Source organism: Copadichromis virginalis, linkage group LG17 (genome assembly GCF_057382275.1).
Source record: "Copadichromis virginalis isolate Kocher_CV1m ecotype Utaka linkage group LG17, C_Virginalis_male_GT1.1, whole genome shotgun sequence".
NCBI lineage: Eukaryota > Metazoa > Chordata > Actinopteri > Cichliformes > Cichlidae > Copadichromis > Copadichromis virginalis.
Genome location: NC_140634.1, coordinates 37,702,835 through 37,728,092, shown reverse-complemented (window position 1 = coordinate 37,728,092; position 25,258 = coordinate 37,702,835). Strand labels below are relative to the sequence as shown.

The window sequence follows — 25,258 nt, the reverse complement described above, 5'->3', positions numbered from 1 at the left end:
AAGCAGCGAGGCTCACGGTACAAAAGTTTCTCCACAGGAATGGGCAAGTTTGAGAAGAACGCTTTTCTTTTACACCTCACCCCCGCGATCCCCACAACAACAACGGATTGGATATAAGGATCGACTGCGCCCCGACAGACAGCTCCAGATCTGGACTTTATTTCGTCTTCGTGTTTCTTTTTCTGGGGGTGATAACTTGGATAACTTGGATTCATCTGAAGATAAAAGCAAAACAAGTTGGGAGGTGTTCGTTTGGGGGGGAAAATGCGTTCCTCTACGCTGCCTCGCACTTTTGCAAAGTTCGCTGTGATTTTCCTGCTATTGTTGAGAGTGGAGAGCGGATCTGGTACTAACGCCAGGACGTGTCCGTCTCCCTGCGCTTGTCTCAGGGAGCTCGTGGACTGCGGTCGGCTGAAAAGGGGACAAACACTACCAGCCGTGATCCCGGAGTGGACAGTTGAACTGTGAGTCTACTGGATCAGCTTTTGATTTGAATCGCTGTGAATAAGGGTTTAAACGCAATTTCATTGTTCTTGACAATGACAATAAATAAATAAATACTAAATACTAAAGCTCTGCGCACCTCTTGGGGAACAAGTTTAGTTTTCTTGAGATGAGATGGGATGATCCGCATTCCTGTCGCACTGAAAAGGGAGCGGGTTGTAAAGTAGAAAAAGTAGAAGAAGACTGACTTAATTTGCTTTGATTTTATTGTTATTTGCTATAGATCCAGTCAGGAGTCCAGAAAAAGTTGCGCGTAATGGTGACCTTAGTCATGAATCCGCTTGTGTGAGTTATATTCACTGATCCTTTTTAGCAACGTGCCATTTATGTGAGGGAAGCGTTAAACACACCATACATACACCAAACCCCCCTTTCTACATAACCTGCAGTTAATTGTGAACAAATGCGCCGAGCGACTGCAGGTACTGGGCGTTTAGTCAGGCTCTCCCATGGGCGATCGCATCATAGAAGCAGCTGCAGAAGCTGCCAGTAAGCAGTTATTAATGAGCATAAGTGCTGTTAATAAAGAAGAATATTGCGTTTCGATTTGAAAGACGAGCATCTACACGTTTATCCGCACTGTTTGGGTGTTTTCCCTGTCCAGATTTTTAGTGTCACAAACCCCCGCGGGCCTCCCCACAGCCATATAAGCGTAAACCAGATGCAGTCTGGTTGCAGCACTGAAGTCTTTCCTCGACTCAGACCTCCATTACTCTGTCCACAGGCTGCTTTTGGTTGAGCTTGGCCTGCGGCCTTTTTTGAAGCTGGGACACCATATCCAGCTGTAACAGCGTGATCCTAGATGTGTTCTACTTAGATAATTATTCTTAGTGACTTATTTTTTTACATCCTGGCTTTAAGGTGGAGTGCTTGGTTTTTATTGCCCCGTGTTACAGCGCTTGATTTCGGTGCTTGGTTGTAGTTCTTGCCCTGCTGCTGCTGAGTGAGTTTTCTCTCTCCCTAAAATGTGCTGCTCTGGAAACTTGAAGTTGCCAGAGAAAACAGACCCAGCCTGAGCCTCATAACCGAGGCCCAGTCTTCCCAAAAAAACAAAAAAGTTCCATATGGGGGGAAAAATTCTTTTCACTCTGGCATGCTAATTTACGAGTGGCTCTCCAGCACATTTTAAACCCCTTAGACCGCCCGACCCTTTGTTTTCCAGCACCCCATTATTTCTGCTGAATTAGCAACACAAGAGCCAGCGATGGTACTGATTAAGGGGGAGCGTGTAGGATTAGTCTCAGAAAGAGGAGGGGGGCATGGAGAAAGTATGGAGAAGTAGGATTAAGCCTCACATATATGAGGGGACGTTGAGAGAAAAGGCAAAAGATTAGTCCAATTTTTAAACTGAGAACATATTTATTAAATGGAAAGTGCACCATTTGATTTTTAGTTCCTTTTAAAAAAAGTCTCAGTTGCATAATGTTAAACATATATAGTCAAGTCAAGGTAACTTTATTGTACCTCGACAAATACATGATTTTTAGGGAGACCCAATATCACAGATGGATAGATATACTGATAGTGACAGGGTTTCTACATTAAAATGTCTACTTTGCATTTTATGTTTTAAAAATAGTTTTTATGTGAGTGAATCTCAGACACCACATTTAAGATATAGATATATCTGTCATGTGGCAGTATCAGTCGACTGGTCTCTGAAATGTAGTAATGACTTGATAGTACGTCATAAATGTGAATTTTCTAGCACATTAGCCAAATTTTAAAATTAGCCTAATTTTAACTAGATACTTGTTTAGTACTTGAATAAAGTATTGAAGTGCTAAACAATGCAATGTTGTGGTAACTTACTTTTACTTTGGGCTGCTTCCTCATACACAAACTTTGTTAGAACATGCAACGCTGAAAAAGAGGTGAAAAAATTAGTAGTACAGTACCTGATGAGTTTAACTAGCTAAAACTAGTGAACCCCAGCTGCTAGCCAGTTAAACTATTAGTTTTTCTATGACATTTGAAATGTGACAAATAGTGTATATTTGATTAAACATTTATTGGATAACTTTACTGAGACATTCATTTGACCAGGTAGAAACCATAAGAACATTTTCTTAAAAGTCACGTTCCATTATAGCTGATGCTAAATCTGTTTGCTACTTAGCTAATTCCTTAGTGTGGTGTCTAAAATCTGAAAGCCAGTAGTTGCTACATGCCTTCCAAAATCCTATTTTTTGTGGTTGGTATTTTAAAGCTGAGAATAATTTAAGTTTAACTGTAGTTTGTGATGTGACAGTCAGATTTCAGAATCAGAAACTTGTGGCTAACTTGTGGTGTTTATGCATCGTTAGAGAAACAGTTGTCATATTTAATTTGAAATCTTGTTATTTCCCCTTTTATTGTAAAATGTTAATGACAGCTCTTGTAGTGTGTAGAGTAGCTCATTCATTTTCTTTAGTGAGTGATAAGTACATTTTCACCAGCCCAGCAGATATAGTTGTGCAGCCTGCACGCAGCACTGCCTGTTATCTTGCTCCTCTCAGAGCCTGCTTTGTGAGGGATATGAAAGTGTCATGGCTACTCACGGTTTATCTCAGGAGTATGATAGGGCACCTTTCCCTTATGGCCCCCAGCGCTGGAGCTGTAACAACAACAACAACAACACACAGCTGCATGCTTGGAGGAAAAAAATGGGGGGAGGGGGTGAAGGAGGTTAGTTAGAGTAAAACTCTGGTTGAGTGGCTTGAGAAACTTTCCACCAAAGAACAAAAACAGGCCCCAGAAAATTCAACAGGGGTGTTTCAGGCGTATGAAAGGCGTCTCTCTCACTTTTCCCGGCATTGAGAATACATTAGCAGTTGTTAGGTTCTCCCCCTCCTTCCAGAGCTGCTTGATGGATTCCAGATGAGGGAGGTAAGGGGGGCGAAGAGGAGGAGGGGAGGTGTAAAAAAAAAAGAAAAAAGTGTCTGGCACCACAGCGTCGATCGTGCGCAGCAGCATCAATAACTCCAGTGCTTTATGGCGCACGAGGCTCTGCTTGCCAGATTTCTTGAGCTGGTTTTCAGGCTCCTTTTCAAAAAAACAGGCAGCAAAAACAAGAGTCTCACCCCGAGTGAGCTGCAGCCAAAGCTGCTTCAGACGAGTCCAAGACCAGGCTCGTTTTGAGCCAGGCCTCCATCCAAATGGGGCTCAGACAAAACCAAGACATAGACCAGATCAAATTGAGCAATATTCAAGACTAAAACAAACATACTCATACTCATACTTCTAAATAGAGTATTATATTCAGGAGTTTCCAAAATTGTCAAAACTTTAGAGGAGTTGTGATTGCTAGGGGTTTTTGAGGTCAACTACACAACTAAATAACACTGAAAGTACATGTTCAATACATGTTAGATTTGATTTTCAGGATTTGTAAATATCGAAGTCAGAAAAAAGGGATTTACGAGTCCAGACACCAACAAAGACGTCCGGACAGAGACTCAGTTACTAACAAACCTCTGCCGACTCCACTCGTCCCTTTTACTCCCCCCCCCCACCACACCACACACACACACACGCACACACACAATAAGTTATCAGGTTGTAGGTTTTTGGCTTTCTCTGCTGACGTCTGGGTTTGAAGGAAGCTGTTTTGGCATCAGCTTTTTCTGCTGTGTTTCAAAGGAGAGACCAAATGTCAGAAGCAGCCTTTTAACTTGTGAAGCATTCAGAGGGGAAAAAGTTGTATTGGAACTTTTTTTTTCTCTTGCTTTGAGATGTTGTCCAATATTGGGCACTTCTCTAAAACACCTCAAACAATCTTAATGTTGCTGCTATTTGACTGTATTTCAAAGGGATATACCTGTGGTTTGAAACCAAAGTCACGCCCACCCTTAAAAACAACTGGAACTAAAATTCAAACCAGTCGAGGGACTTTGTTTAAAATTTGCGACTTTATTTGCGACTCTAAGCATTCTGTTACGTCGTGGAGCTTTAACCTCGTAGTTACATTACAGTGAGTTTTTCTTTGATCCGCTTTCACTGTTCACAGTTTTAAGGCACAATAACACACCAAATTTGTATGTAATTATGTTTGCTGCGCAGACCCAAATGTAAGACTGTAGCAGCTGAAAACTACAGTGCGTGGGGTATACTTTTCCCTTAATTTTTCCTTCTTTTTTTTTCCCGCAGGGACCTGAGCCACAACAAATTGCAGGTGCTCGACAGCACTTTGTTTTCCAAACTACAACATTTAAAAGAAATGTGAGTATGCCTCGTGTTTCGCAGCACATTTCAGAGCAAACTCGGGCTTTTCCAAAACAGTGTGTCTCTAACTCTTCTTTCACCGTGTCTTTTTTGATGATATATTCAGAAAGCTGAACCACAATGGACTGGAGGAGATACCAGATCTGGGCCCTTACGCCTCAAACATCACAGTTCTTATTCTGTAAGTAAACCTTTCCTTTAAATCGAAAGCTTCTCTGGATTCTCACCTCAGCGTGGTGTGGAGGGTAATTCTCCGCCGGGGCTGTCATGGCTGGTTAAACTAGCGAGCGGGGAAGTGGTTCCTCCCCCTCCTCCTCCTCTCTAGAGAGCAACCCATTTGACTGAGCTGGTTCCCAGACGGGGCAGTCAGAGAGATGGCAGTCAGCCCCAGACGGGTCACGTGTTTCGAGACAAATGCCATCAGCAGAAATGGGGGAAAAAAAATTTTTGGTGGCTTTCACTGCTTGTTGGTGTATTTTTAAACTGGAGGCAGTGACGTGAGACTGGGAAGAAAGAAAATCTGTCATGTGAAAAAAAAAATTTTTTTTTGGTGTGATCCCAAGTGGATGGGTCACGTCCAGTCCTTTAAAGAGAGTTGGAAGAAAATGCTTCAAGTTTTAACATTGTCTTGTTGTATCAGTTTTTCTAACTTTTGTTGAGAACGATCACTTCGTGTGCTTGAGTGATGCTGAGTATGCAGAAGGCGATTTGACTTGTCGTAGTCGGTCCCTGTCAGATTTTAACCAGTATTGTTGTGCAATACGTGCTCTCGGGGCAACGCCAGATATTAGTGTGTGAAACCGCAACAATTTTATTTGCTTTCTGTGGCACGTCTCTCAAAACCAGCCAAAGTGAAGTTACTGTGGAGGAATGTGCCTCCACTCTGAGCTAGATGAGGCCTTCTCCTCATCAAGCCCCAACACGAAACCCCGCGGTCGCCACAGGGCGTGCAGTCTTCAGTCAGTCAATTGACAATTTGTTTACAGATTTCACTCAGGAGCGTCACCTCCAGCTATAAGTTTCTTAGCACAGAAACATGAGTAGGGTAGACTTTTTTTTAAAATCCAAAAACCCAAAAACCCTTCATACTTTAGAGCAGGGATGTCAAACTCATTTTACATTACAGCCCAGTTTGAGCCTCAGTGGGCCGGATCACTGAAACTCTGTTTTCTGTCAGTGTAAAGAAGTTTAACTACACATTTAATCGCTAACACATTTTAGGTAAACAAGTGCGACTGCAACAGTACATCTTAGTTTTTATTCATGATTTAAAAATGCTGCTATGGTAAATGAAAAAGTTCTGTAACCTACTGCAGAGACTGTCCTGTAACTATAAAACAGAAAGTTTTTGTTCATTCAGAGAAAATGTCTGATATATTTATTTATACTGTGAATCCATTGTTTGTTTGTTTTAAAAACCCTTTCTAAGCACTTAGTGAATGTGAATTGTTTGTCTATTACATAATTACTTTGGTCTAGTGTGAATGGCCAAGGGGGAGGTGTTTATCAGTAGGAAACTGATGTTAAATTTTGTTAACATAAGTTAAAATTCATTCTCTCCTTCGTATTGTTCAAAGCCATGCAGTGGGCCAGATTGGAGCCTCTGCTGGGATGATTCTGCAAATGGTTTTGCAAATGTTTGAGCCATTTTTGAAATAAAACATACCATTTAATGCTGACAATTAGTGAAAAACAGGATGCGCGAGAAGCTGTAGCTAATATTAGCTAATACACATTTCTGCTAGTCTTAACCATGAACTGTATAACAGATGGAACTAGCTTCCAGGTTTGAGAGGTGGAGCCAGTGTTGAAGTACCTTTAAACTGTATTCTATTTAATTGCCACTAGGGGGCGACTTCTGGGGTTACAAAAGGACATAAGGTTTAAAAGAAAACAGCTCTTGTTTTCCTTCTTGCAAACATTCTCCTGATGAGTTTATGGGTTCAGTCACTAGTTTTAGGTCATGCTAAATAAAAATTGAAGTTTATTTTTGTACATTTTGGTAATTCTAAGAGTCAGAAAGGAGAAATATCAAAGTTATGCTCATTGGCTAACAACTTATCAATCACAACACGTTAGCAAGTAAATGTGAGGTGAGCTCTCTTTTGTCTCGGTCGTATTCAACTCAATGAGATGGCAACGCCCACGCAGGGCTACGTCCATCTTTGAGCAGTCTTTCATTTAAACAAACTATTCTAGTTAATAGCTACAGTTTGTCATGCTAATTTTCTGGAAGTGGATAGTGCCGTGGAGCTTCATGAATCCTATTTTGCTGACATACAATTTTTTTTTTAACCAAAAAGCTCACAATATGCAGTTCAAGGTCTGTTTTAATTTGAGAAACATAAAAGAATGTTCTGTGAAACATTGCCTGTGCTATATAATTAAGTAAATACTGGCTATTTTGCCTTAAAAAAGATCACATTGCAAAACTGTGGTTATCAGCGGGTTTGCCAGCATTCAAAAACTCCCGTATTTGTCAAACCCAAAACACACCGCATTGTAACTCTGTTATTGTTGTCAAGCACAATTCATCTGAAATATGCAAAAACCAGAGTGAAGAAAACGAGCTCACGCAGAAGAAAACGAAGTGAACACTTGCTCTCTCACTAGCCATCCTCCTCCTTCAGATGAAATGGCACAGTGTGTGATTTTTCCCTCCAGTGAAATATTTTTCCAGAATTTCTCTCCCTCCTTTAGTTTCTCCAAGCTGGGATGGTTGTAAAGAGGGGGGGGAAAGACCTCGGGGTATCGAATACCACTTATTCAAACAGCCAGTCAGACATAGCGGCAGCTCTCGTCGACTTCTTTGACCCCGTTGCTCTGAGTAAAAACAAACGGCAATAACCCTGCAGCTGGTAGTAATTGAGTCGTGATCAGTTTAATTAATTGAACAATTTCCCAGGAATTTATGGAGGGGGTGAACCCCACCACCACTAAATCCCTTTGCTTGTGTTCAAGGAGGGTTCAACAAATGACCAGAGATTCCAGGTTGGATTAGGTGTATAAGGAGGTGAACCTCTGTGTTCCTCAGGAAATGGGAACCTTGTTGAAATGAAGAGATCCAAAGCAAAATTGGCACAGATAAAGTAATTGTTTGTTGAATTTTTCATGTGATTCAGCTGCTAATGAAAATGTTTGTTGGTTTGCTTTTGATAAATCAGGGTTTTGTTGAATCTGTTCTTTAAAAATCCCGGCGGTATTCCTTTACAAGGTGTTTAGTTGTTTTTGCCTGAGTATGGGTTAAGCTAAACATGATTTGATGCTAATTGAGTTGTTGGTTGTACTCCAGATAAAAGACTATGGCAGCTTTGTTATGTGAGGCAGCTTTGTTATGTGAGGAAGACGGCTGTGAGGTTAGTGTGAGTTGTGTTAGCTGGTTTCAAATATACACTATTTGTGTTAGATTTAGAAAAGTGTGTCACTGTAGCGTTTCTTTAAACTCAAAGTTAAAAATGTCTGCCTCAGTGCTTCAACCAGATGGTTTGATGGACAGTTAAACTTGAGAAACTGCAATTAAATGAGGGATTAAAAGTTTGTTTCTTGTTGTCGTTGTCTTTTTCGCTCTTACCCATGCTCACTTCCAGCTCCATACTTTGGTTGTTGGGGTCTGCTTAAGTAGAATTGTATGATTAATAGTTGAGAGGAATCCGTATACCAGCCCTCGTTCGTCTTTCTGATACAAGCAGTTTTTGCTCCTCTACCCTAGGCCCTGTCCATGCATACTCGGGCATTTTATTAAATGTTACTTTTTCTGTGTTTTGGCCTTTCAGCCACATTTAAAAATTAAAAATTGAGCTCCTTCTAGGGTTCCTTCTGTTTCTACGTTTGTATGTAGACAAAGAAATCAGAGTTTCTCTTATATCTTAAAAGGAGTGTGCCTGTATCTCTTTTACTAATGTAATACTGTGTGCCGTGTTAGTCTTTGTAAGCTTTTAATTGGCAAACATGTGTATATGTTTAAGGATATATGGCCACCAGTTGCTTTGGCATGTTCTTGACAGTCTCATCTTTTTCGTGTGGACAACGATGTTTTTCAAAATGAACTTGTTTGAAACAAATACCTGTGAATGTGTAGCCGGAGAAAGGCCACTCTGTTTTTTAAGCCAACTTTCTTCTGATTGGCTGCCCCTCATCACCAGAAAATATATATTTACAGATTGTGGGCAGAACTCCTGTGTGTAGGTCAGAGGTTGACCATATTAGGGTTATACACTCTTACTGATGTCACACAGAGCCAAGAGCAGAAAAAAGTGTCAGAAACAGAGTTCTTAGAGCAGTCTGAAACCGGAGGTTTTAGCTGAAATTGTTACTATTTGACTATGTTCACTATTGGTATTCAGCATTCTAACATTATGTATTTGATAGAATTTAAGAAATACAACAATGTGTTTTAGTACTTTGTGCAGTGCAGAAACGTACAGCCTTAAAGACATCCTTGTTCTACACAAGCGTCCTTCAGTTCACGTTAACACAGTGTGTTCTTCTCACTGACTGACGTGTTAAGATGATCTGCCATTTAAGTGAGATATGCAGATATGTGCGGAGCTTAATATGGCGTCTCAACAGTGAAGCACAGCGCTGGTTTTCATTACAGGCGCCACTGCAGAGAGGGAGAGAGTCATCAGATGGCTTCTGCAAACTCTGTTCTTTTTCCAATAGGAAATACCACACACACACACACACACACACACACACACACACACACACACACACACACACACCACAGGCAAGATACATTTAGAAAAAAAAGCAACTTTCCATTTAAAGAACTTCCCCCTCCAAAAGTATTATTTGCCAGTCACTGCAGCGAGCTTTGCTGAACAGTAACAATAAGAAGCCTCGACGAGGATCTCAGGTTTTTGCAGTGAGTAAATGTGGTCAGCTCGATGGCGGCTGAGGCCAGAAATACTATCGAGCTATGCAACAAGTGCTGACAGGTATAAGTTTGTGTGAAACCTTTGTCTTATTGGTGTAATAGGCCTGTGAGTATAAAAAGGCTTTACCTGATTATATTGCACATTGCAAGCATTTGAGAAGGTTTGAAAAAAAGATCATTACATGCGATTAAATCGTTTTGTAGCCATGAAAGCTGCGCAACAACAACGTTACCCATCCATCCATCCATCCATCCATTCGCTTCCGCTTATCCTTTTCAGGGTCGCGGGGGTGCTGGAGCCTATCCCAGCTGTCATGGGGCATTACCATAGTTTAATAATTATTGCAGATTTCCTCAGTATTCAGCATCCATTGGGCTGTTATTGACACATGCTTGGCCTTCCACGGACTTCCAGAAGCTGCAGCAAAGCCCTGCAATCACACTAGTAATGACTCCATAATCACATTAGATTGAATGAACAAGTTTGGAGTGAGTGGATTTAAAGTGTACAGAGCGCTGTTTGTTTGTGTGTGGCAAGGACTCTTTGAGTGGCAGTGCAGATGTTGAGACTGAAAGCACGGTCTCGACGTACAGTCCCGCAATTGTCTGGGCATGCAGTCGCACAGAGAGTCACACAGAGAGTTCACGGTTGGGTTAATGTTTAAAGATGAACAGCGGAAGATATTTTCTACTGCGAAATAACGGATAGGATTGTGCAATAATTACATGGGAGACAGCGATGATACCATCTAGCAGTCAAATCGAAGGCTAAGCTCTTTCCCCGGGAGCGAGGAGCAGGCACCGAGCCCCTCCACCTGTCCCCTGTTTGAGCTCTCTCTCTGAGCAAAACTGGAAAGACTGGTTCTGTCTCACCAGGCAGCCCTCCTTCTCTCAGCGACCAGTCAGGGGAACATGAAAACTGAGATACAGGTGGTGTGCGGCACTTTTGTTTGGGACCCGAGGGCTGTGATGCACGGAAGGCTCGCTGCAAATCTCCAAACAAAAGTTGCTGACAGTGAGCCAATGTGTTTTACTTCGGTAATGATGTAGTTCGTGCACACTGCAACACATGTTTAGGTTTGACAATTCAGTTCAGTTGAATTTTAATTATATAGCACCAAGTCATGACAACAGTCACATCTATGCACTTTATTTTGTAAGGTAAAGACCCCACAATAATACAGAGGAAACCCTAACAATCAGACGACTGCTTTTGAGAAAGGACTTGGCGACAGTGGGAAGGGAAAACCCCCTTTTAACAGGAAGAAACCTTCAGCAAACCCAGGCTCAGGGAGGGGCGGCAATCTGCCGTGACTGGTTTGGGATGAGAGGAAGAAGACCGGACAAATTCGAAAAAAGTGGAACAAGAAAAGAAAGTGAAGGCACGCTCGCCATTCTGTGTGACAGTTTAATGGAGCAATGTTTTCATGTGTTTCATGAACATATGAGTCTCCGGCTACGTCTACGCTAATCTGGATAAATTTGAAAATGGTGTTTTGATTTAAAAACGCTCCGCGTCCACACTATTTTCAATCGTTTCCGAACAGTTCTTCATCCACGCTGAAACGACCAGAAATGCTTACGTTCCTTCACTGTACTCGACCTGTGTCATTTCCATCTGCTGCTTATTTACTTTCCAGCTCTTTGAAACATCGTGGTAAAATGTTGAGGAAAAGCACTGAGTTTTTTTAATGGGTTACAAAGTTGCAAAAGCGAGTGAGAATTAAAGAATTTGAAGAAAAGCTCTCTGGAGCAGGTACAACAGCTGTGTGAAGGACCATAAAGCTCTCCAGAGAGTGATCCGTACAGCAGAACGCTGCTGCAGGATTGCTCTCCCCCCGCTTCAGGACACCTACACCAGGAGATGCCGGACTAGAGCAGCGCAGATACTGAAGGACCCGTCCCATCCTGGCAACAAACTGTTCCAACTTCTGCAATCTGGTAGAAGGTTCCGCATCTTCCAGGCAAGGACAGAGAGACTCAAGAGGAGCTTCTATCCCCAAGCCACCCGGGCCCTAAACACACACACCCGCCCTCTCACATCATCTATAATTGACTGAGTCAGGACTCTTCCAGACACTAAACCAAGGCACAATGTACATTTCAATTCCTTTAATTTTAAATATGTTTATATTGTCTATCCTGTAAAATAGTCAGATGTCTATTCATATTAATGTACAGAATTCACCTGCTTGCTGCTACTACTGCACATTCACCCAGTGTATATACTATATGTGTATATATATATATATATATATATATATATATATATATGTTCTTCCTCTACACCCCCCCCCCCCCCCCCAATTTTTGCACATGTCGAGGAGCGTGTCAGGCTACATTTCACTGTGTGTTATACTTGTATAACTATGCATGTGACAAATAATGAACCTTGAACCTTAATCTTTTTTATGGCTGTCAAAATTGAGAGCAAACAAAACAACTGCTTTACGATGCCGTCCGCCATCTTGGTTGAATTGGTCACATGACTGCATCACATGACTAAAATGTGTCAAGGTTTTCGAAAAGCCCCCATTTTTGCAGTCTACACTGTGACAGCATTTTCAAATGTATCCACTTTGGAGTGCTTTTTCAAAAAGCTCAGTTTTCCTTGACCAAAAACGCCGTCTCAGTGAGGACAAAAGGCCAACACGGAGAGAAAAAGATGCGCTTTCAAACGAAAATGTATTAGTGTGGACGTAGCCTCCATGCCCGCCAAACTCCTCCATCTCTCCCGACTCTTTGCTTCCCATCATATCACCCCGTGAATGAGAAGTTTACAAAAAGGTGTTGCAGTTCCCACCCAGTTCTATGAATCTGCAGCACACCACAGTTTCATAGCAATGTGATGCAGGTTCAGCTAATTTGCATTGGTTAAACATTAATGGCACCGCATCTCATATTAAACCTAAATTATAAAACTGTCCTTGCTTCTTTTCTTTTTTTTTTGGCTGCTGGAAAGAGGCTTCAGGAAAACCTCTCTCCTGGTCAGCAAGGTGTAGCTGGAGGAGGGACTGTAAGTAATGAAAACTAGGCCTGTAGTCTGCTGCTTTGGAGGGAAACCCCCCCCTCCATTCCACTTGCTCTCTCCCTCTCTGGTGCAGAGTCTCATGCACAAAGAGGGCACTGTAGAGGCTCTGTTTATAACTAAGCAGTCCCTGCACTGCAATTTAGGAGGCGTGCAGCTCAGGAAATTGCTGGCCTCTGCTGAGGCATGCTTTCACTGAGGGAATGGTATTCATCAGCCAAGTAATTGGCAGGTTACTTTTTTAAATACCTTGTTGGTAATTACCTTATAAACAAAATAACACATCAGTAAAGTGAAAGCTTATTTGGTGTGAAGAGCAGCAACATTAATCATATTGAATAATTTGTTGGCTTTTTTTATGAAATGCGCGTGCAACCTCAGCAGAAAAAAAAGATGACATAACTTCATGTTGGGTGGTAAGTTTAAGCTTTAAGAGCGCGAGAATTTGTCATTTTTTAATTCCGCAGCCGAATTTTGGGAACGCGAGTGCTTGTGTATCTGGAAATGTGAAACCGATGCGCACCGCTAGCCAAATACATGATGTTTTTGTCATTTATTGGAGCAATGGTGTCTGTATTTTCAGAGCAAACAACAAGATCACTGCGATCTCCGAGGCTCAGCTCCGGCCCTTTCTTGCCCTGGAAACCCTCGACCTCAGTAACAACAATGTTGTGGAAATAAAGTCCGGCTCCTTCCCTGCTCTGCCTCTCAAGAACTTGTGAGTGTTATGATTTTCTTTATCTTAAGAAAAACATTCAGATCAGAGCACAAGCATGGCGCTGTCATGAAACTCATTCATTCAGAGCCAAAGAAAGGTGGTGTTTCCAGCTGTAGTCATTTATATTTGGCAGCATATTTCTGTTCTGGGACCCCACAGCAGTCAGTCGGCACATAACACAATACATTTGATCACAACAGAGATGACAGTTATTAGTCAGAGATGGCATGAAAATGGGCGGAGGTGGATTGCAAAGCAGCTTGCAGATGCACACTAAATGTAGGCAGGTTTAATCACTCCATCTAGTTCAACAGTAGATATTGCAGTTTTTCTGCAGTACATTTTTATTTAAAGCAGATTTTACAAGCATATCTTCCTTTTTCAGGTTCCTCAACAACAATCGGTTATCCTCTCTGGAGCCTGGCTGCTTTACCAATCTGTCGAGCACGCTGCAGGTTCTCCGGCTCAACCGCAACCGCCTCTCCAACATAGGACCCAAGATCTTCACTCTGCCTCACCTACAGCATCTGTAAGCAAAAAAATGACAAAGGCTTGCTAGACAGTTTGACCATCCATCCATCTGTAGGACTTACGGCTCTGGGTCATCGGGGTAATAGTCTAAACAGAAAAGCCCAGATGTCCCCCATCCCAGCCACCATCGAGGTGTTCCCAAATTTTGTTGCCCCATAATTCCACATTTTCCTCTGGCTTCTAAGGGCTGTTTATCCATCTAGATTATTTTGGTATTGGTTTCCCAATTTTGGACATCGCCTGTCACTTGCCATGTTGGGCTCATGTGGAAAATCCACAGGCAGTCTCTTTATACTAAATTCCACCTGAAGGAAGCTCGCCCACTCTATTGCCATATTCCACGACCTGACTTGTTGCACAGGTTGCTATCGTGGTACCACATTGGAATTCACTGAGCTCCTGGGAGCGACCCATTCTTTCACGAATGTTTGTAGAAGCAGTCTCCATGCCTGAGAGATTGATTTCATCCACTTGTGGCCATGGACGTGATTACCATTAGCAGTATAGTGTATCCACCTGTGGTGAGAGATGCATGCTGGTGACACCTCGACAATAGAGCTGTCCTCCTCGACTGAGTTGTAGTGTGAGCGCGGGGCATGCTTGTACTGCTTTTCACTGTGAAAATAGTTTGAGTCCTGTTTCCACTTTAAACTTTCTGCGTGCGTTTCAGAGAACTGAGCAGAAACCGGATTCGCAGGGTGGATGGGCTGACGTTCCAACACCTCCCAAGTCTTCGCTCCTTGAAGATACAGAGAAACAGCCTCAACCGCCTGATGGACGGATGTTTCTGGGGTCTCAGTAATATGGAAGTCCTGTAAGCATTTTTTGTGATATGTTTTATTCCTGAAAGGTAATGTTGTTTGCAGAATAAAGTCTCACTGTGTGTGTGCACGTGTGTGTGTGCAGGCAGCTGGACTACAACAACCTGACAGAGGTTAGCAAAGGCTGGCTGTACGGCCTGCTGTCTCTGCAGCAGCTCCACCTCAGCCACAACACCATCAGCAAGATCAAATCTGACGCCTGGGAGCCCTGCCCGAAACTCAGTGAGCTGTGAGTCCACCTTTTTTTTCTCTTTCCCTGCCGTCCCTCTGGATATTTCCCCCCACTTTCTATTCACACTCTGAACTCCCAACACTTCTCCGTGTTGCCCTCTCCTCCTCTCTGGCACTCCCGCCTGCCCTTCCTCACACTCCAGTTCCTCCCGTCGCCAATACACCCCGAACCCGACACACACACACACACACACACACACACACACACACACACACACACACACACACGTAGACAAAGCAGTGTCTCTTGTGCTCTGCCAGTCAGTGCCAACATTAAAGCACTGCCAAAATATTACACACCCCTTTGCCTCCTTTCTGCTCTGCTGTCACTTGAGCCAAAACATTGGCCTCTGGAAGTCCCGTTAGTTGTTTGTTTTTTTTGGAAATTCCATTATTAGTTGCATTTTCGTTTCTTTGAAATACCCACAAAATTGATTTCTCAAGCCATCAACGCACGTTCCTGCGAGCGGATTGAATTTCCTTTGTTGTGGTTGTTGTTTTAGTGTTCGCCATGTCTGGAGCTTTTTTTCACGAATAGCTTGTTTTTTTCTTTTCTTCCTTCTTCCTCCCTCTCTTTCCCCACTTTTTTTTCGCTCTTATCACACAAGCCTGAGAGTAAACAAGTCGCCTGTGGGTTGTGAACGTGTTCAGCTATCTTGATTTGTTCTCATCAGAGTTTACTTTGAGGGAAAAAAAAGTATATTCGGAGTGATTCACAAATTCTTTTTTGATGCAAAATTTGATCTCTGCAGACTGATTGGAGATAAGGTTGGTCTGGAAATATAAAGAGTAAAAAAAATGGCAGTTCTGTTTTGTTTGTTTTTTAAAAATATGAAACATGAAGCATCACAACAGCCGAGCCAGTTTGTAATCAGCGCTTTGCAGAAATGTATTTATTATTACCTTCTTGTTTTTCCCATAGCAACCTGTCCTCCAATCACCTGTCCAGGCTGGACGAATCGGGATTCGCAAATCTCGGCGTGCTTGACAGGCTTGACGTTGGAAACAACCGCGTGAGCTTTATCGCTGATGGAGCTTTCCGTGGTCTCTCCAACCTGCAGATGCTGTAAGTTGTATTCACTGTTGACTAAGTAGTGCCTTACTCTCTTAACAAGAGTAATTTCTTACACAGCTTGTTGACTTATATTTTGCTTTTACATGGCCCGAGATGATAGACAGTACAAGCTGCCCTCCATGAGACGACCACACCATGGTGATAGCCGGGGTTACAATAAGACTGTCAGTCTTCTTTCCTGATGAGCTTATGAGTATTAAGTCATTTCGGGCCATACTGAATAAACAACTAGGTCTTTTTGGTTTTGGAAGCCAAGGTGCAGATGGTAAAAACGCTAATCTGGATACTTTAAAACAGGACTGCATGAACCAATGGATGGTGTCACGGCATCTACGTGCATCTCTTATACTGTCTATACCTGAGATGAATTGTTACATGTTTGCAAGTTAAAATTATAAACCTGCTGCTCCGTGCCCACACATAAATCCTTATATAAAATAAGAACATGCACATGATCTTTTATTTAAGTTTAAAAGACAAATCAAATTTTGGCTGGGATCAGCAGCCATATTATGTTACCATAAAATGCATTTTATGCCTACTATGCTTTGCAAGAGCAAGCAAAGTGTCAGTTTTGTGTTAGCAGCAGTGGATAGTCTTTCGTGGCCTAATCACGGTTTGCACTTTATTGTCTTGCCCTCTTGCACTACAAACAAAAATTAATGTAATGTAAGTAAATGTAATGTGATTACTGCTTGACATCTAGCACTGATTACTGTAAGTAGTTTCTAGATCATCGTGTAGAACGTTATTCACACTGTTGTTCTGAATGTTTCATTTCTCTACCTTTCTAAAAACAGCAGTACCACTAATCATGTTTCGTTTAAATTGCTCGAACACTTAGAAAATCCTTACCTACCCAGTCTTAACCCAAAGTTCATTGGCATACATATCGAGGCAAAATAGATTTCAAACTTTTCTTTTCAGGTTCTCCGTGCTAGGGAAAAAAAACACAGCTTGTATAAAAGAAAGAAAGAAAAAAAACCTTCAGAGAGCCACAAACCCAACCTCAACACCCCCCTCCTCCCCACACACATACACACCATACACCCATCGTCCCCTGTTCCCACAGAGAGGCTCCCTAACATTTTTCCCAGTTAGGCCTTTTTAACTAGAACCAAATGTCTTCCTTAGGTCATCGTAGGGCAGGTGTGCACCTAGTTAGATGTAGATTGCTTCAGGCCTTCAAACCAAATGCCCCCTACACACACACACACACACACACACACACACACACACACACACACACACACACACACACGCACACATACATACTTCCTCAGTTTGTATCAGCCCTAGCAGGCGTGTCGAGGAGAAAAAGAACTGTTTGAAAGCAGGAAAGCCGCTCGGGGATCAAAGCAGGCAATTTCTCAGGGAAATGCTTTGCTTTTACTGATGTTCATACCCTAAAACTGTGTATTTAGTTGTTTTGCGTGTATTTTTCTTTCTGTGGATAGCAGGATAAATGTAACCATATTTTTTCCAGGAATTTTTAGTTTTGGTAGCAGAAAATGTTTCATCAACATCAACAGTTGGTTACAGTCTCTCGATTTCAAAGAGACATTTTTTTTTCTGTGTAATGTTTCTTTTTTTTCAACCTCGTGTTTTATTTCTATTCCCACGGGAGTAATTCTGAAGTTCAAAGTTCTAACTCAAACATTGAGTGGAAACTTAATGTTCTCACTGAAGTAGTTCGCATGTAGAGACTAGACTTGCTAGCTACTTGAGTTGTTTCCACAAAGCCAACGTAATATAACGCTGAAAATGGCTGAAATATGTAAACTCACAAGGACATAGCAAAATAAGCAATTAATGTCAGGCGAGCTTAACCAGTAAATATAGAAGGATATGTTGGTTTTGGTCCATTTTAGAATAAACAAAGTGTCTTTGTGTATGTTAAGATTTTGGTAAACTCCTTTGGGGATGATCACGTACAGATTTAAATTGCACGTGGAATATATCATCCCCTCGAATGAAATGAAGCACAGCTTATATTGCCGAGCTTCCTTGTAAAACTTTTTTCCACTATGCAACACAGAAATGCCAAAGCAGACTTTTAAAAAGTGCCACCACGGCCAAGATGCAACTTCCTGTTTGGGCACGGGGCCACTTTGTAATTTTAACATCTCGAGCATTTTCCCTCCATCACGCGAAATGTAAAGCCACATAAAGTTTTATTAACATCACAAGCGCAGTTGTTTTCTGGGTGTGGATTTTTTTTCTTCCTTTTTTTTTAAAGTGCTTTTTATGTTTGCTTCTCCTGAAAGGGATCTCCAAAATAATGAAATCTCCTGGACTATCGAAGACATGAATGGACCTTTCTCTGCTTTGGACAAGCTGAAAAAACTGTGAGTGTGGGATCATTTTGCCATAATCCTAGTGGAACACAAACAATGTAAGGTCACCGAGTCAAAAGTGAGGTTGGAAATTGATAAGACTTTTGTTGTTTTCCCAGATTTCTGCAGAGGAACCAGATCCGCTCGGTGACCAAGAAGTCTTTCTCAGGCCTGGACGCGCTGCAGCACCTGTGAGTCGGCCTCGTGTTTCACTGATTGTTTCCAAAAGTCCGAGCTGTAAACTAACCAGGGTGAATCACACTAAGACAGAGAGGCTGTTTGTTTCTTCTCCCATTCCTCCGCTTTGATGTGGAATCAAGAAGAAAACTCTGCCATTAGTATCTTTACATGTGTGCCAGACTATATCGATCACTGAGGCAAGTGGAGATAAGTCTGTGTGTGTAAATGTGTGTGTGTTGGGGATGGTGGTGCAACAGCTGCATTTGATTCTAATTAGAGTTTTTTCCCAGCCGTTGCCAAAGCTCAAAAGCAGCCCAGCGTTGGGCCTCTCTTGATTAATGCAGCAAACTGCTGCACAGAGTTTTATTGTTCTGGAGCCCAGACTTTTTCTTCACTCGATTGAAGTTTTTGTAGCCTTCGCTCCACACGGCTGATGTCGGCAGAAAAAGCTGCCATCTTTGTGTGGGGATCTTAGCGGCCCTAATTTTCTTCTCTCTTTCCGCTCCGCAGAGATTTGAGTAATAACGCCATCATGTCCATCCAAGCGAACGCCTTCTCCCAGATGAAGAACCTGCAGGAGCTGTAAGTGTCTACGGGCAGCTTCAGTTAGTGTTTCCAATGTTGATGTGGGACAGAACACCAGGTGAAACTCATTATGGTCTGCTGGGAAAAGTCTGCAGCAAACAGTGCTTACTCCAGTGTTAATAACGGGTTCACGGTTTTCTTTGTGTCCTTCAATATAGGATAGCTTTCGCTGAAAAACCCAAGCAAAGCAATCTTTAAATTTATTCAAATTCAGTGCAAGTCTTGACAAATTACATACACAGTACACCGGATTAATGTTTCCTAAAGAAAACAGGTGCATTGTAGTTGGATTTTAGGTGATATTTTAGTATGTCTGTTCGTCTATATCTACATTAAATATCCAGTATAAATACCAAACAATATATGAATCTTATTTTTTTCCTAAACGTATTCACTTCTCCTAAGAAAAACACTCTACATTTACCTGATTCATATACACAAACCGATGGTCTTGTACTGATAAAAATCTCCCTCTGTAGATTCCACTGTGGTCTTTATTTGACACACGGCTTTACCTTCATCGGCTGTGTGAGGAAACGCAGACTACCAGCCATTCTAAATATTACTGCAAAGTGAATTAAACGCTTCTGGTATCTTCTCCCCCCGGCAGGCGTCTAAACACCTCCAGCCTCCTGTGCGACTGCCAGCTGAAGTGGCTACCCATCTGGGTGGCAGAACAAACCTTCCTGTACTGCGTCAATGCCAGCTGCGCCCACCCGCAAATGCTGCAGGGCAGGAGCGTGTTCGCCGTCCGCCAGGAGGAGTTTGTGTGTGGTGAGTGATGCTTCCACTTGGTGCGAGACCTTGACACAAATGTCCCATAATGTCTGAGAAACAGCCATTTATCCACGACAGGTTTTCCACTCACAGACTGGCCCAGATTGTTGGGTATTTTCCTCCTTGACTTCTGGGTTTCGAGAAGGAATATGATAGAAGTTTACTACGTTTTTCCTCCAGGGCCCCATCTGCACTTAGTTACAAATAAAATCCTAAGATTTACGCTCGTGTCTTGGCTCTTTAAAATAATGATAAGGACTAACAAAACATAACATCATATCAGAGCTGGGCCCTGTGCTTCGTACGTCGCTTACTACATCCAAGATCAAATGAAACATCCAAGACCAAATCATCGCGCTAACTCTGAGCTCGCTATTCCGGTTCCTCGAACACACCCGTTGTTGACGATTAGTATAGCTGGATGAAGTAATGTGAGATCACTGGGTGGCCCAACAGGGGCTACGCATCGATAGTAGAAACATTGATCGGCAACCCTTTGATTGGTCGGCGAAAATGTCGAAGGAGCGCGCTCGGTATTTTTCGGCAGCAGAGCAAGAACTCTTGAGTGAGGGATTTCAGGAGTTTCAGAGTTTAATTAAAACGCAAGGGAACACTGCAAAGGCTGCAAAAGCAAGGAGAGAGGGCTGGCAGAAAGTTGCTGACAAATTAAACTCGTAAGTAATTCAATAATAACAATAATAATGGAGTGGATTTATATAGCGCTTTTCAAGGCACCCAAAGCGCTTTACAATGCCACTATTCATTCACTCTCACATTCACACACTGGTGGAGGCAGCTACGGTTGTAGCCACAGCTGCCCTGGGGCAGACTGACAGAAGCCAGGCTGCCATATCGCGCCATCGGCCCCTCTGGCCAACACCAGTAGGCGGTAGGGTAGATTTATCATATCACACCATATTATCCAATATTATATTACATTATATTATATTATAATATGTTATATTATATCCCCTTTCACATTAGAGCCACAACAGGACCCACTAGAACATGGGAACAAGTAAAAGTGAAATATAAGAATATTCTACAGAATGGTAATATTTATCACTTATATTGATTGTCGTCTCTTGGAAAGAGACCCTGGAATAATCTGTTTGTTTGTTCATAACAGCAACCAAGAAAAGGGGCAGAGCAAAAAAAGACAGGTGGTGGTCCTGCACCCCCTCGTCAACAAGTTGGTTAAGTGAATAATACCCTCACGGGAAAATCGATATCTCTCTATGAGCACACTGTCGCGCTGAGCTAAAGGATCCTGTCTGTCCCGCAATATACGCTGAATTCTGAGGACTCTCCTTATCAATCTTGCACCTTCCGCAATGGGTTGCTCGCGTAAACGGACAGGATATGACTGCGACAGACTTCCCAAATCCACCTTCGCTTTTATAGCCGTGGTCTCTCATCTTGATTACACGAAGTAATTTACAATTACTACTCTGAAATATGAATTACATCTGTAATAATCACATACATGTAATAGAATGTTAATAGTACATTTCCCTTTTTTAGGGAATGACCTGTATGTATCTGTGTGAAATCAATAAAAGGATCAAGTGCTGCATTATCTTTAGTTACATTGATGTTATTTATTTATAGTGAAACAGTGGTGGAATATCGCTGTTGCTTTTGTATGAATGACGCGGACATACCTGCGTGGCCGCGATCTAATCCTGTTTACATAAAGTAAACCTGCTCCCCAGCAGGTTTACGCTTACGGCTCTGTTGCTATGACAGCAAGTCCCGGATGGGCTTCGGGGAACCGAACGATCCAGGATCACGCGAAATCGTCAACAATCTCATCCAGCTAACTCACTTAGCGCGGTACGAAGAACGGGCCCCTGATCTGCAAGGTGTCGTTTAACCTGACAATTAAAAAGTTATCTGAAAGACTTTCTTGATTAAGAGATATAGGAGGTCCTCAAACCTTCTGCAACTGAGGATATAATGTCAGTTATTAAAATCCAAAATCTTAAAAAATGGGAAATTGGAATGAGCTAAGAAAATATAAACACGTTATATATTTATATATGTACTTGCAGCTCAAAAATTCCTTTTTCTTATTCACACAGAGGATTTTCCAAAGCCTCAGATCACTGTGCAGCCGGAAACCCAATCGGCCCTCAAAGGCGCCAATGTGACGTTTGTGTGCTCTGCGGCCAGCTCAAGCGACTCGCCGATGACCTTCGCCTGGAAAAAAGACAATGAGGTCCTTAATGATGCGGAGATCCACAACCAGGCCCACCTACGGGTGCAGGGGGGAGCAGGAGGTGAGACGGAGGTGACGGAGTATACGACCACATTGCAGCTCCGAAACGTCGAGTTCTCCAGCGAGGGGAGGTATCAGTGTGTGATCTCCAACCATTTTGGATCTTCGTATTCTACCAAGGCCAGACTCACCGTCCACAGTGAGTTTGGAGTGGGATGTGTCATTTTATGGGCACGCACCTTTAAAGATCCTAAACAGCCTAATCAGAATGTATTTTGGTCTTTTTCCAGTGCTCCCTTCCTTCACGAAGACACCGATGGACTTGAGTATCCGCGCCGGGGCAACGGCTAGGCTGGAGTGTGCTGCTGTTGGCCACCCTTCCCCCCAGATCGCCTGGCAGAAAGATGGAGGCACCGACTTTCCTGCCGCCCGTGAACGCCGGATGCATGTCATGCCTGAGGATGATGTCTTTTTCATAGTGGATGTCAAGACTGAAGACATTGGCGTTTATAGCTGCACAGCTCAAAACACAGCTGGAGCCATTTCTGCAAATGCTACACTCACAGTTCTAGGTGAGAGAAAGGCACCAATTTCAGGTCCAAAGTCTTATATGTAGAAGTTGTTGGCCCATTTAAACTCTATTCTTGTGCTTGTCTTACAGAAACACCGTCATTTCTCCGTCCACTCATGGATCGCACCGTGGCCAAAGGCGAGACCGCCGTCCTTCAGTGCATTGCTGGCGGTAGTCCTCCCCCAAAGCTGAACTGGACCAAAGATGACAGTCCATTAGTGGTTACAGAGCGCCACTTCTTCGCAGCTGCCAACCAACTCCTTATCATTGTTGACGCCGCAGAGGCAGATGCAGGAAAGTATACTTGTGAGATGTCCAACACTCTGGGCACAGAGAGGGGCAACGTTCGACTGACGGTTGTGCCGAATCCCAACTGCGACTCTGGAGCACAGGGCGTCGTTGGGGTGGGTATTGGAGCTGGGGCAGGATCTGACGATGATGGGTGGACCACAGTAGGCATCGTCATCATAGCGGTGGTGTGTTGTGTGGTTGGTACTTCCCTGGTTTGGGTAGTCATCATCTACCACACCCGTCGAAGGAATGAAGACTGCAGTGTCACCAACACAGGTCAGTTCATGGGGCTTATTTAATTATCATTCAGTACCTGATTTCTTTTTCCTTGCATATTTAATATATAATAATGAAAGCAAAACTTAATCAAGTGTTCTTATGCTTTAGATGAGACCAACCTGCCTGCCGACATCCCCAGCTACCTGTCCTCTCAGGGCACATTAGCAGACCGACAGGATGGTTATATACCGTCTGAGAGCGGTAGCAGCCATCAGTACATGACGTCTTCTATTAGTGGTTTCTATCTGCAGCCCAAAGAAATGATCGGTAAAAAGCTGCCTTTTCTTCTTTGTTTCCAAAGGGAAAGCTGTAGAAACAGTAGGGTTTTTTAGTCGAGCCCATTCATTTGTCCTGACAGGTCTTTGTCATTTGGATACAGGAAGTGAAGTGGACATGGAAGTGGCCATTGATCCTCTGCTTTGCCATTACCAAGGTCCAATTGGCTCACTGCTTCAGAGAGATAACATGTACTTGACTGACCCAACTGAAGTCTTCACAGGTCTGCAAAATAGTCTGGCAACATTACTGTTGTTCAGCTATAAAAATCTATTCAAGTGTATGTGACGTACTTTAAAAATCTCAGACTCTTTATAAAGATTCTGACTGTTTTTCAAACCCTTCAGGTTGTTCCACTGACCAAAGGTCAGCTTGTATGGACTCCTACAACGGCAGCCTGACAAACTCTAAAAGGAGGGACTACTTCCTGACCGAGCATTTTGACCTCTGCTCGTCCACTGTCCTGACCCAGCTTCCCAATGCTAGTTTGCATCATGCTTCCTCCTACCATCAGAGCGACCATCGTTCATCAGTGGAGGAGGGGGATACGGTTGATTATGGGAGACCTAATGAATGTCTCTCCCCCTGCAACACCTTCATGGGTAGGTCTTAAATTCATGTTTCCCAAACCGTTCTTACTTCAGAATTTCCTGTGCTCCGGCCTGACTTCTTGTTGCACATTTTCACTCAGGAACATTTGGGAAAGCTCCCAATTGGAGGCCTCAGGACCTTCATCCAGGATTCACCCCACTGTCAGTAACACAGAATGGCATAACTCTGCACGAGAATCCTTATACTGCTCCGGATGCAGAGTCAGACCACAAGGAGTTCAACGACTCTTCATCAGAGCAGAGCAACAGTGTGTATGAACAGCCATTTGACAACACGCGGACTGATTCCACCTCACAGTGTCTATCGAGCACTTAGCTGAGTGACTGAGCTCCAGTGAGCTAGTGTTTTTCATGAAGAGAACAACCCAAAAAAAGAACATTTCTACCTCACTGAATGTACACTTTTGCAATAAAAGGACTCCTCATGTGGACAACGAGTGAATGTAAAGGACAATTTAATGTTCCTGCAGAAAGAAAAAGAAACATATTACCAGCTGTTGTTGAGGATACAGATTCCGTTAAATATTAAAGATCAATATATACATTTTTTTATCAAAGTTTATTATATTTTGTAAATTGTATATAAAAAAGATTTCATTATTTTTGCTTACATTTTGAGTACTTTGCAGCTCTGCCTATTCACTTATTCCAGCTTTGAATGAAGCATTGTTTTGCACATACATTATGTAAACAATAAAAACACCTAAATGTGTGCTGCTAAATTCATTGAAGGCTTCACGATGTTACTCGCTTCATCTTGCAAGAGATGGAGGTGTGGCCATGTGGCATATGTCGGGGGGTGGGAGGTTAATGCTGGCTTTTATACCCAGTCTGTTTTTTTTTTTAGAACCACAAACCACCAAGGACAGTCTAGGTCTGTCATCAGTGAGCCCCCCCACACAGAGAGGATATTTAACTGTTAAGTATCACGGTCTGACTCCAGAAACAGCTTGGGAACAACTGGGTATTACTGTTTATTGACTTTCATAGTACCGTAATCATACAAATTCATGTTTCAGTGCCATATTGGGATATTCACCAGCCACTTTATTAGGTACACCTGTTCAGCTGCTCATTAATACAAATATCTGGCCAAACAATCACACAGCAGCAACTCAGTCCATTAAGGCATGTAGACAAG

General features: G+C 42.7%; 1 protein-coding gene across 1 annotated transcript; it reads left to right on the top strand.

The window, feature by feature from the left end:
* lrig3 (leucine-rich repeats and immunoglobulin-like domains 3) lies at positions 1 to 24,829 on the top strand. The gene is made up of 19 exons (XM_085437575.1): positions 1 to 464; positions 4,633 to 4,704; positions 4,814 to 4,888; positions 13,198 to 13,332; positions 13,718 to 13,861; positions 14,534 to 14,677; positions 14,770 to 14,913; positions 15,838 to 15,981; positions 18,258 to 18,338; positions 18,446 to 18,517; positions 19,017 to 19,088; positions 19,702 to 19,865; positions 21,953 to 22,288; positions 22,380 to 22,661; positions 22,751 to 23,227; positions 23,339 to 23,497; positions 23,610 to 23,729; positions 23,854 to 24,108; positions 24,198 to 24,829. The coding sequence occupies exons 1-19, from the start codon at positions 265 to 267 to the stop codon at positions 24,431 to 24,433; spliced, it is 3,312 nt and encodes a 1,103-aa protein (XP_085293701.1). The 5' UTR covers positions 1 to 264; the 3' UTR covers positions 24,434 to 24,829.
* The last annotated feature ends 429 nt before the right edge of the window (positions 24,830 to 25,258 follow it).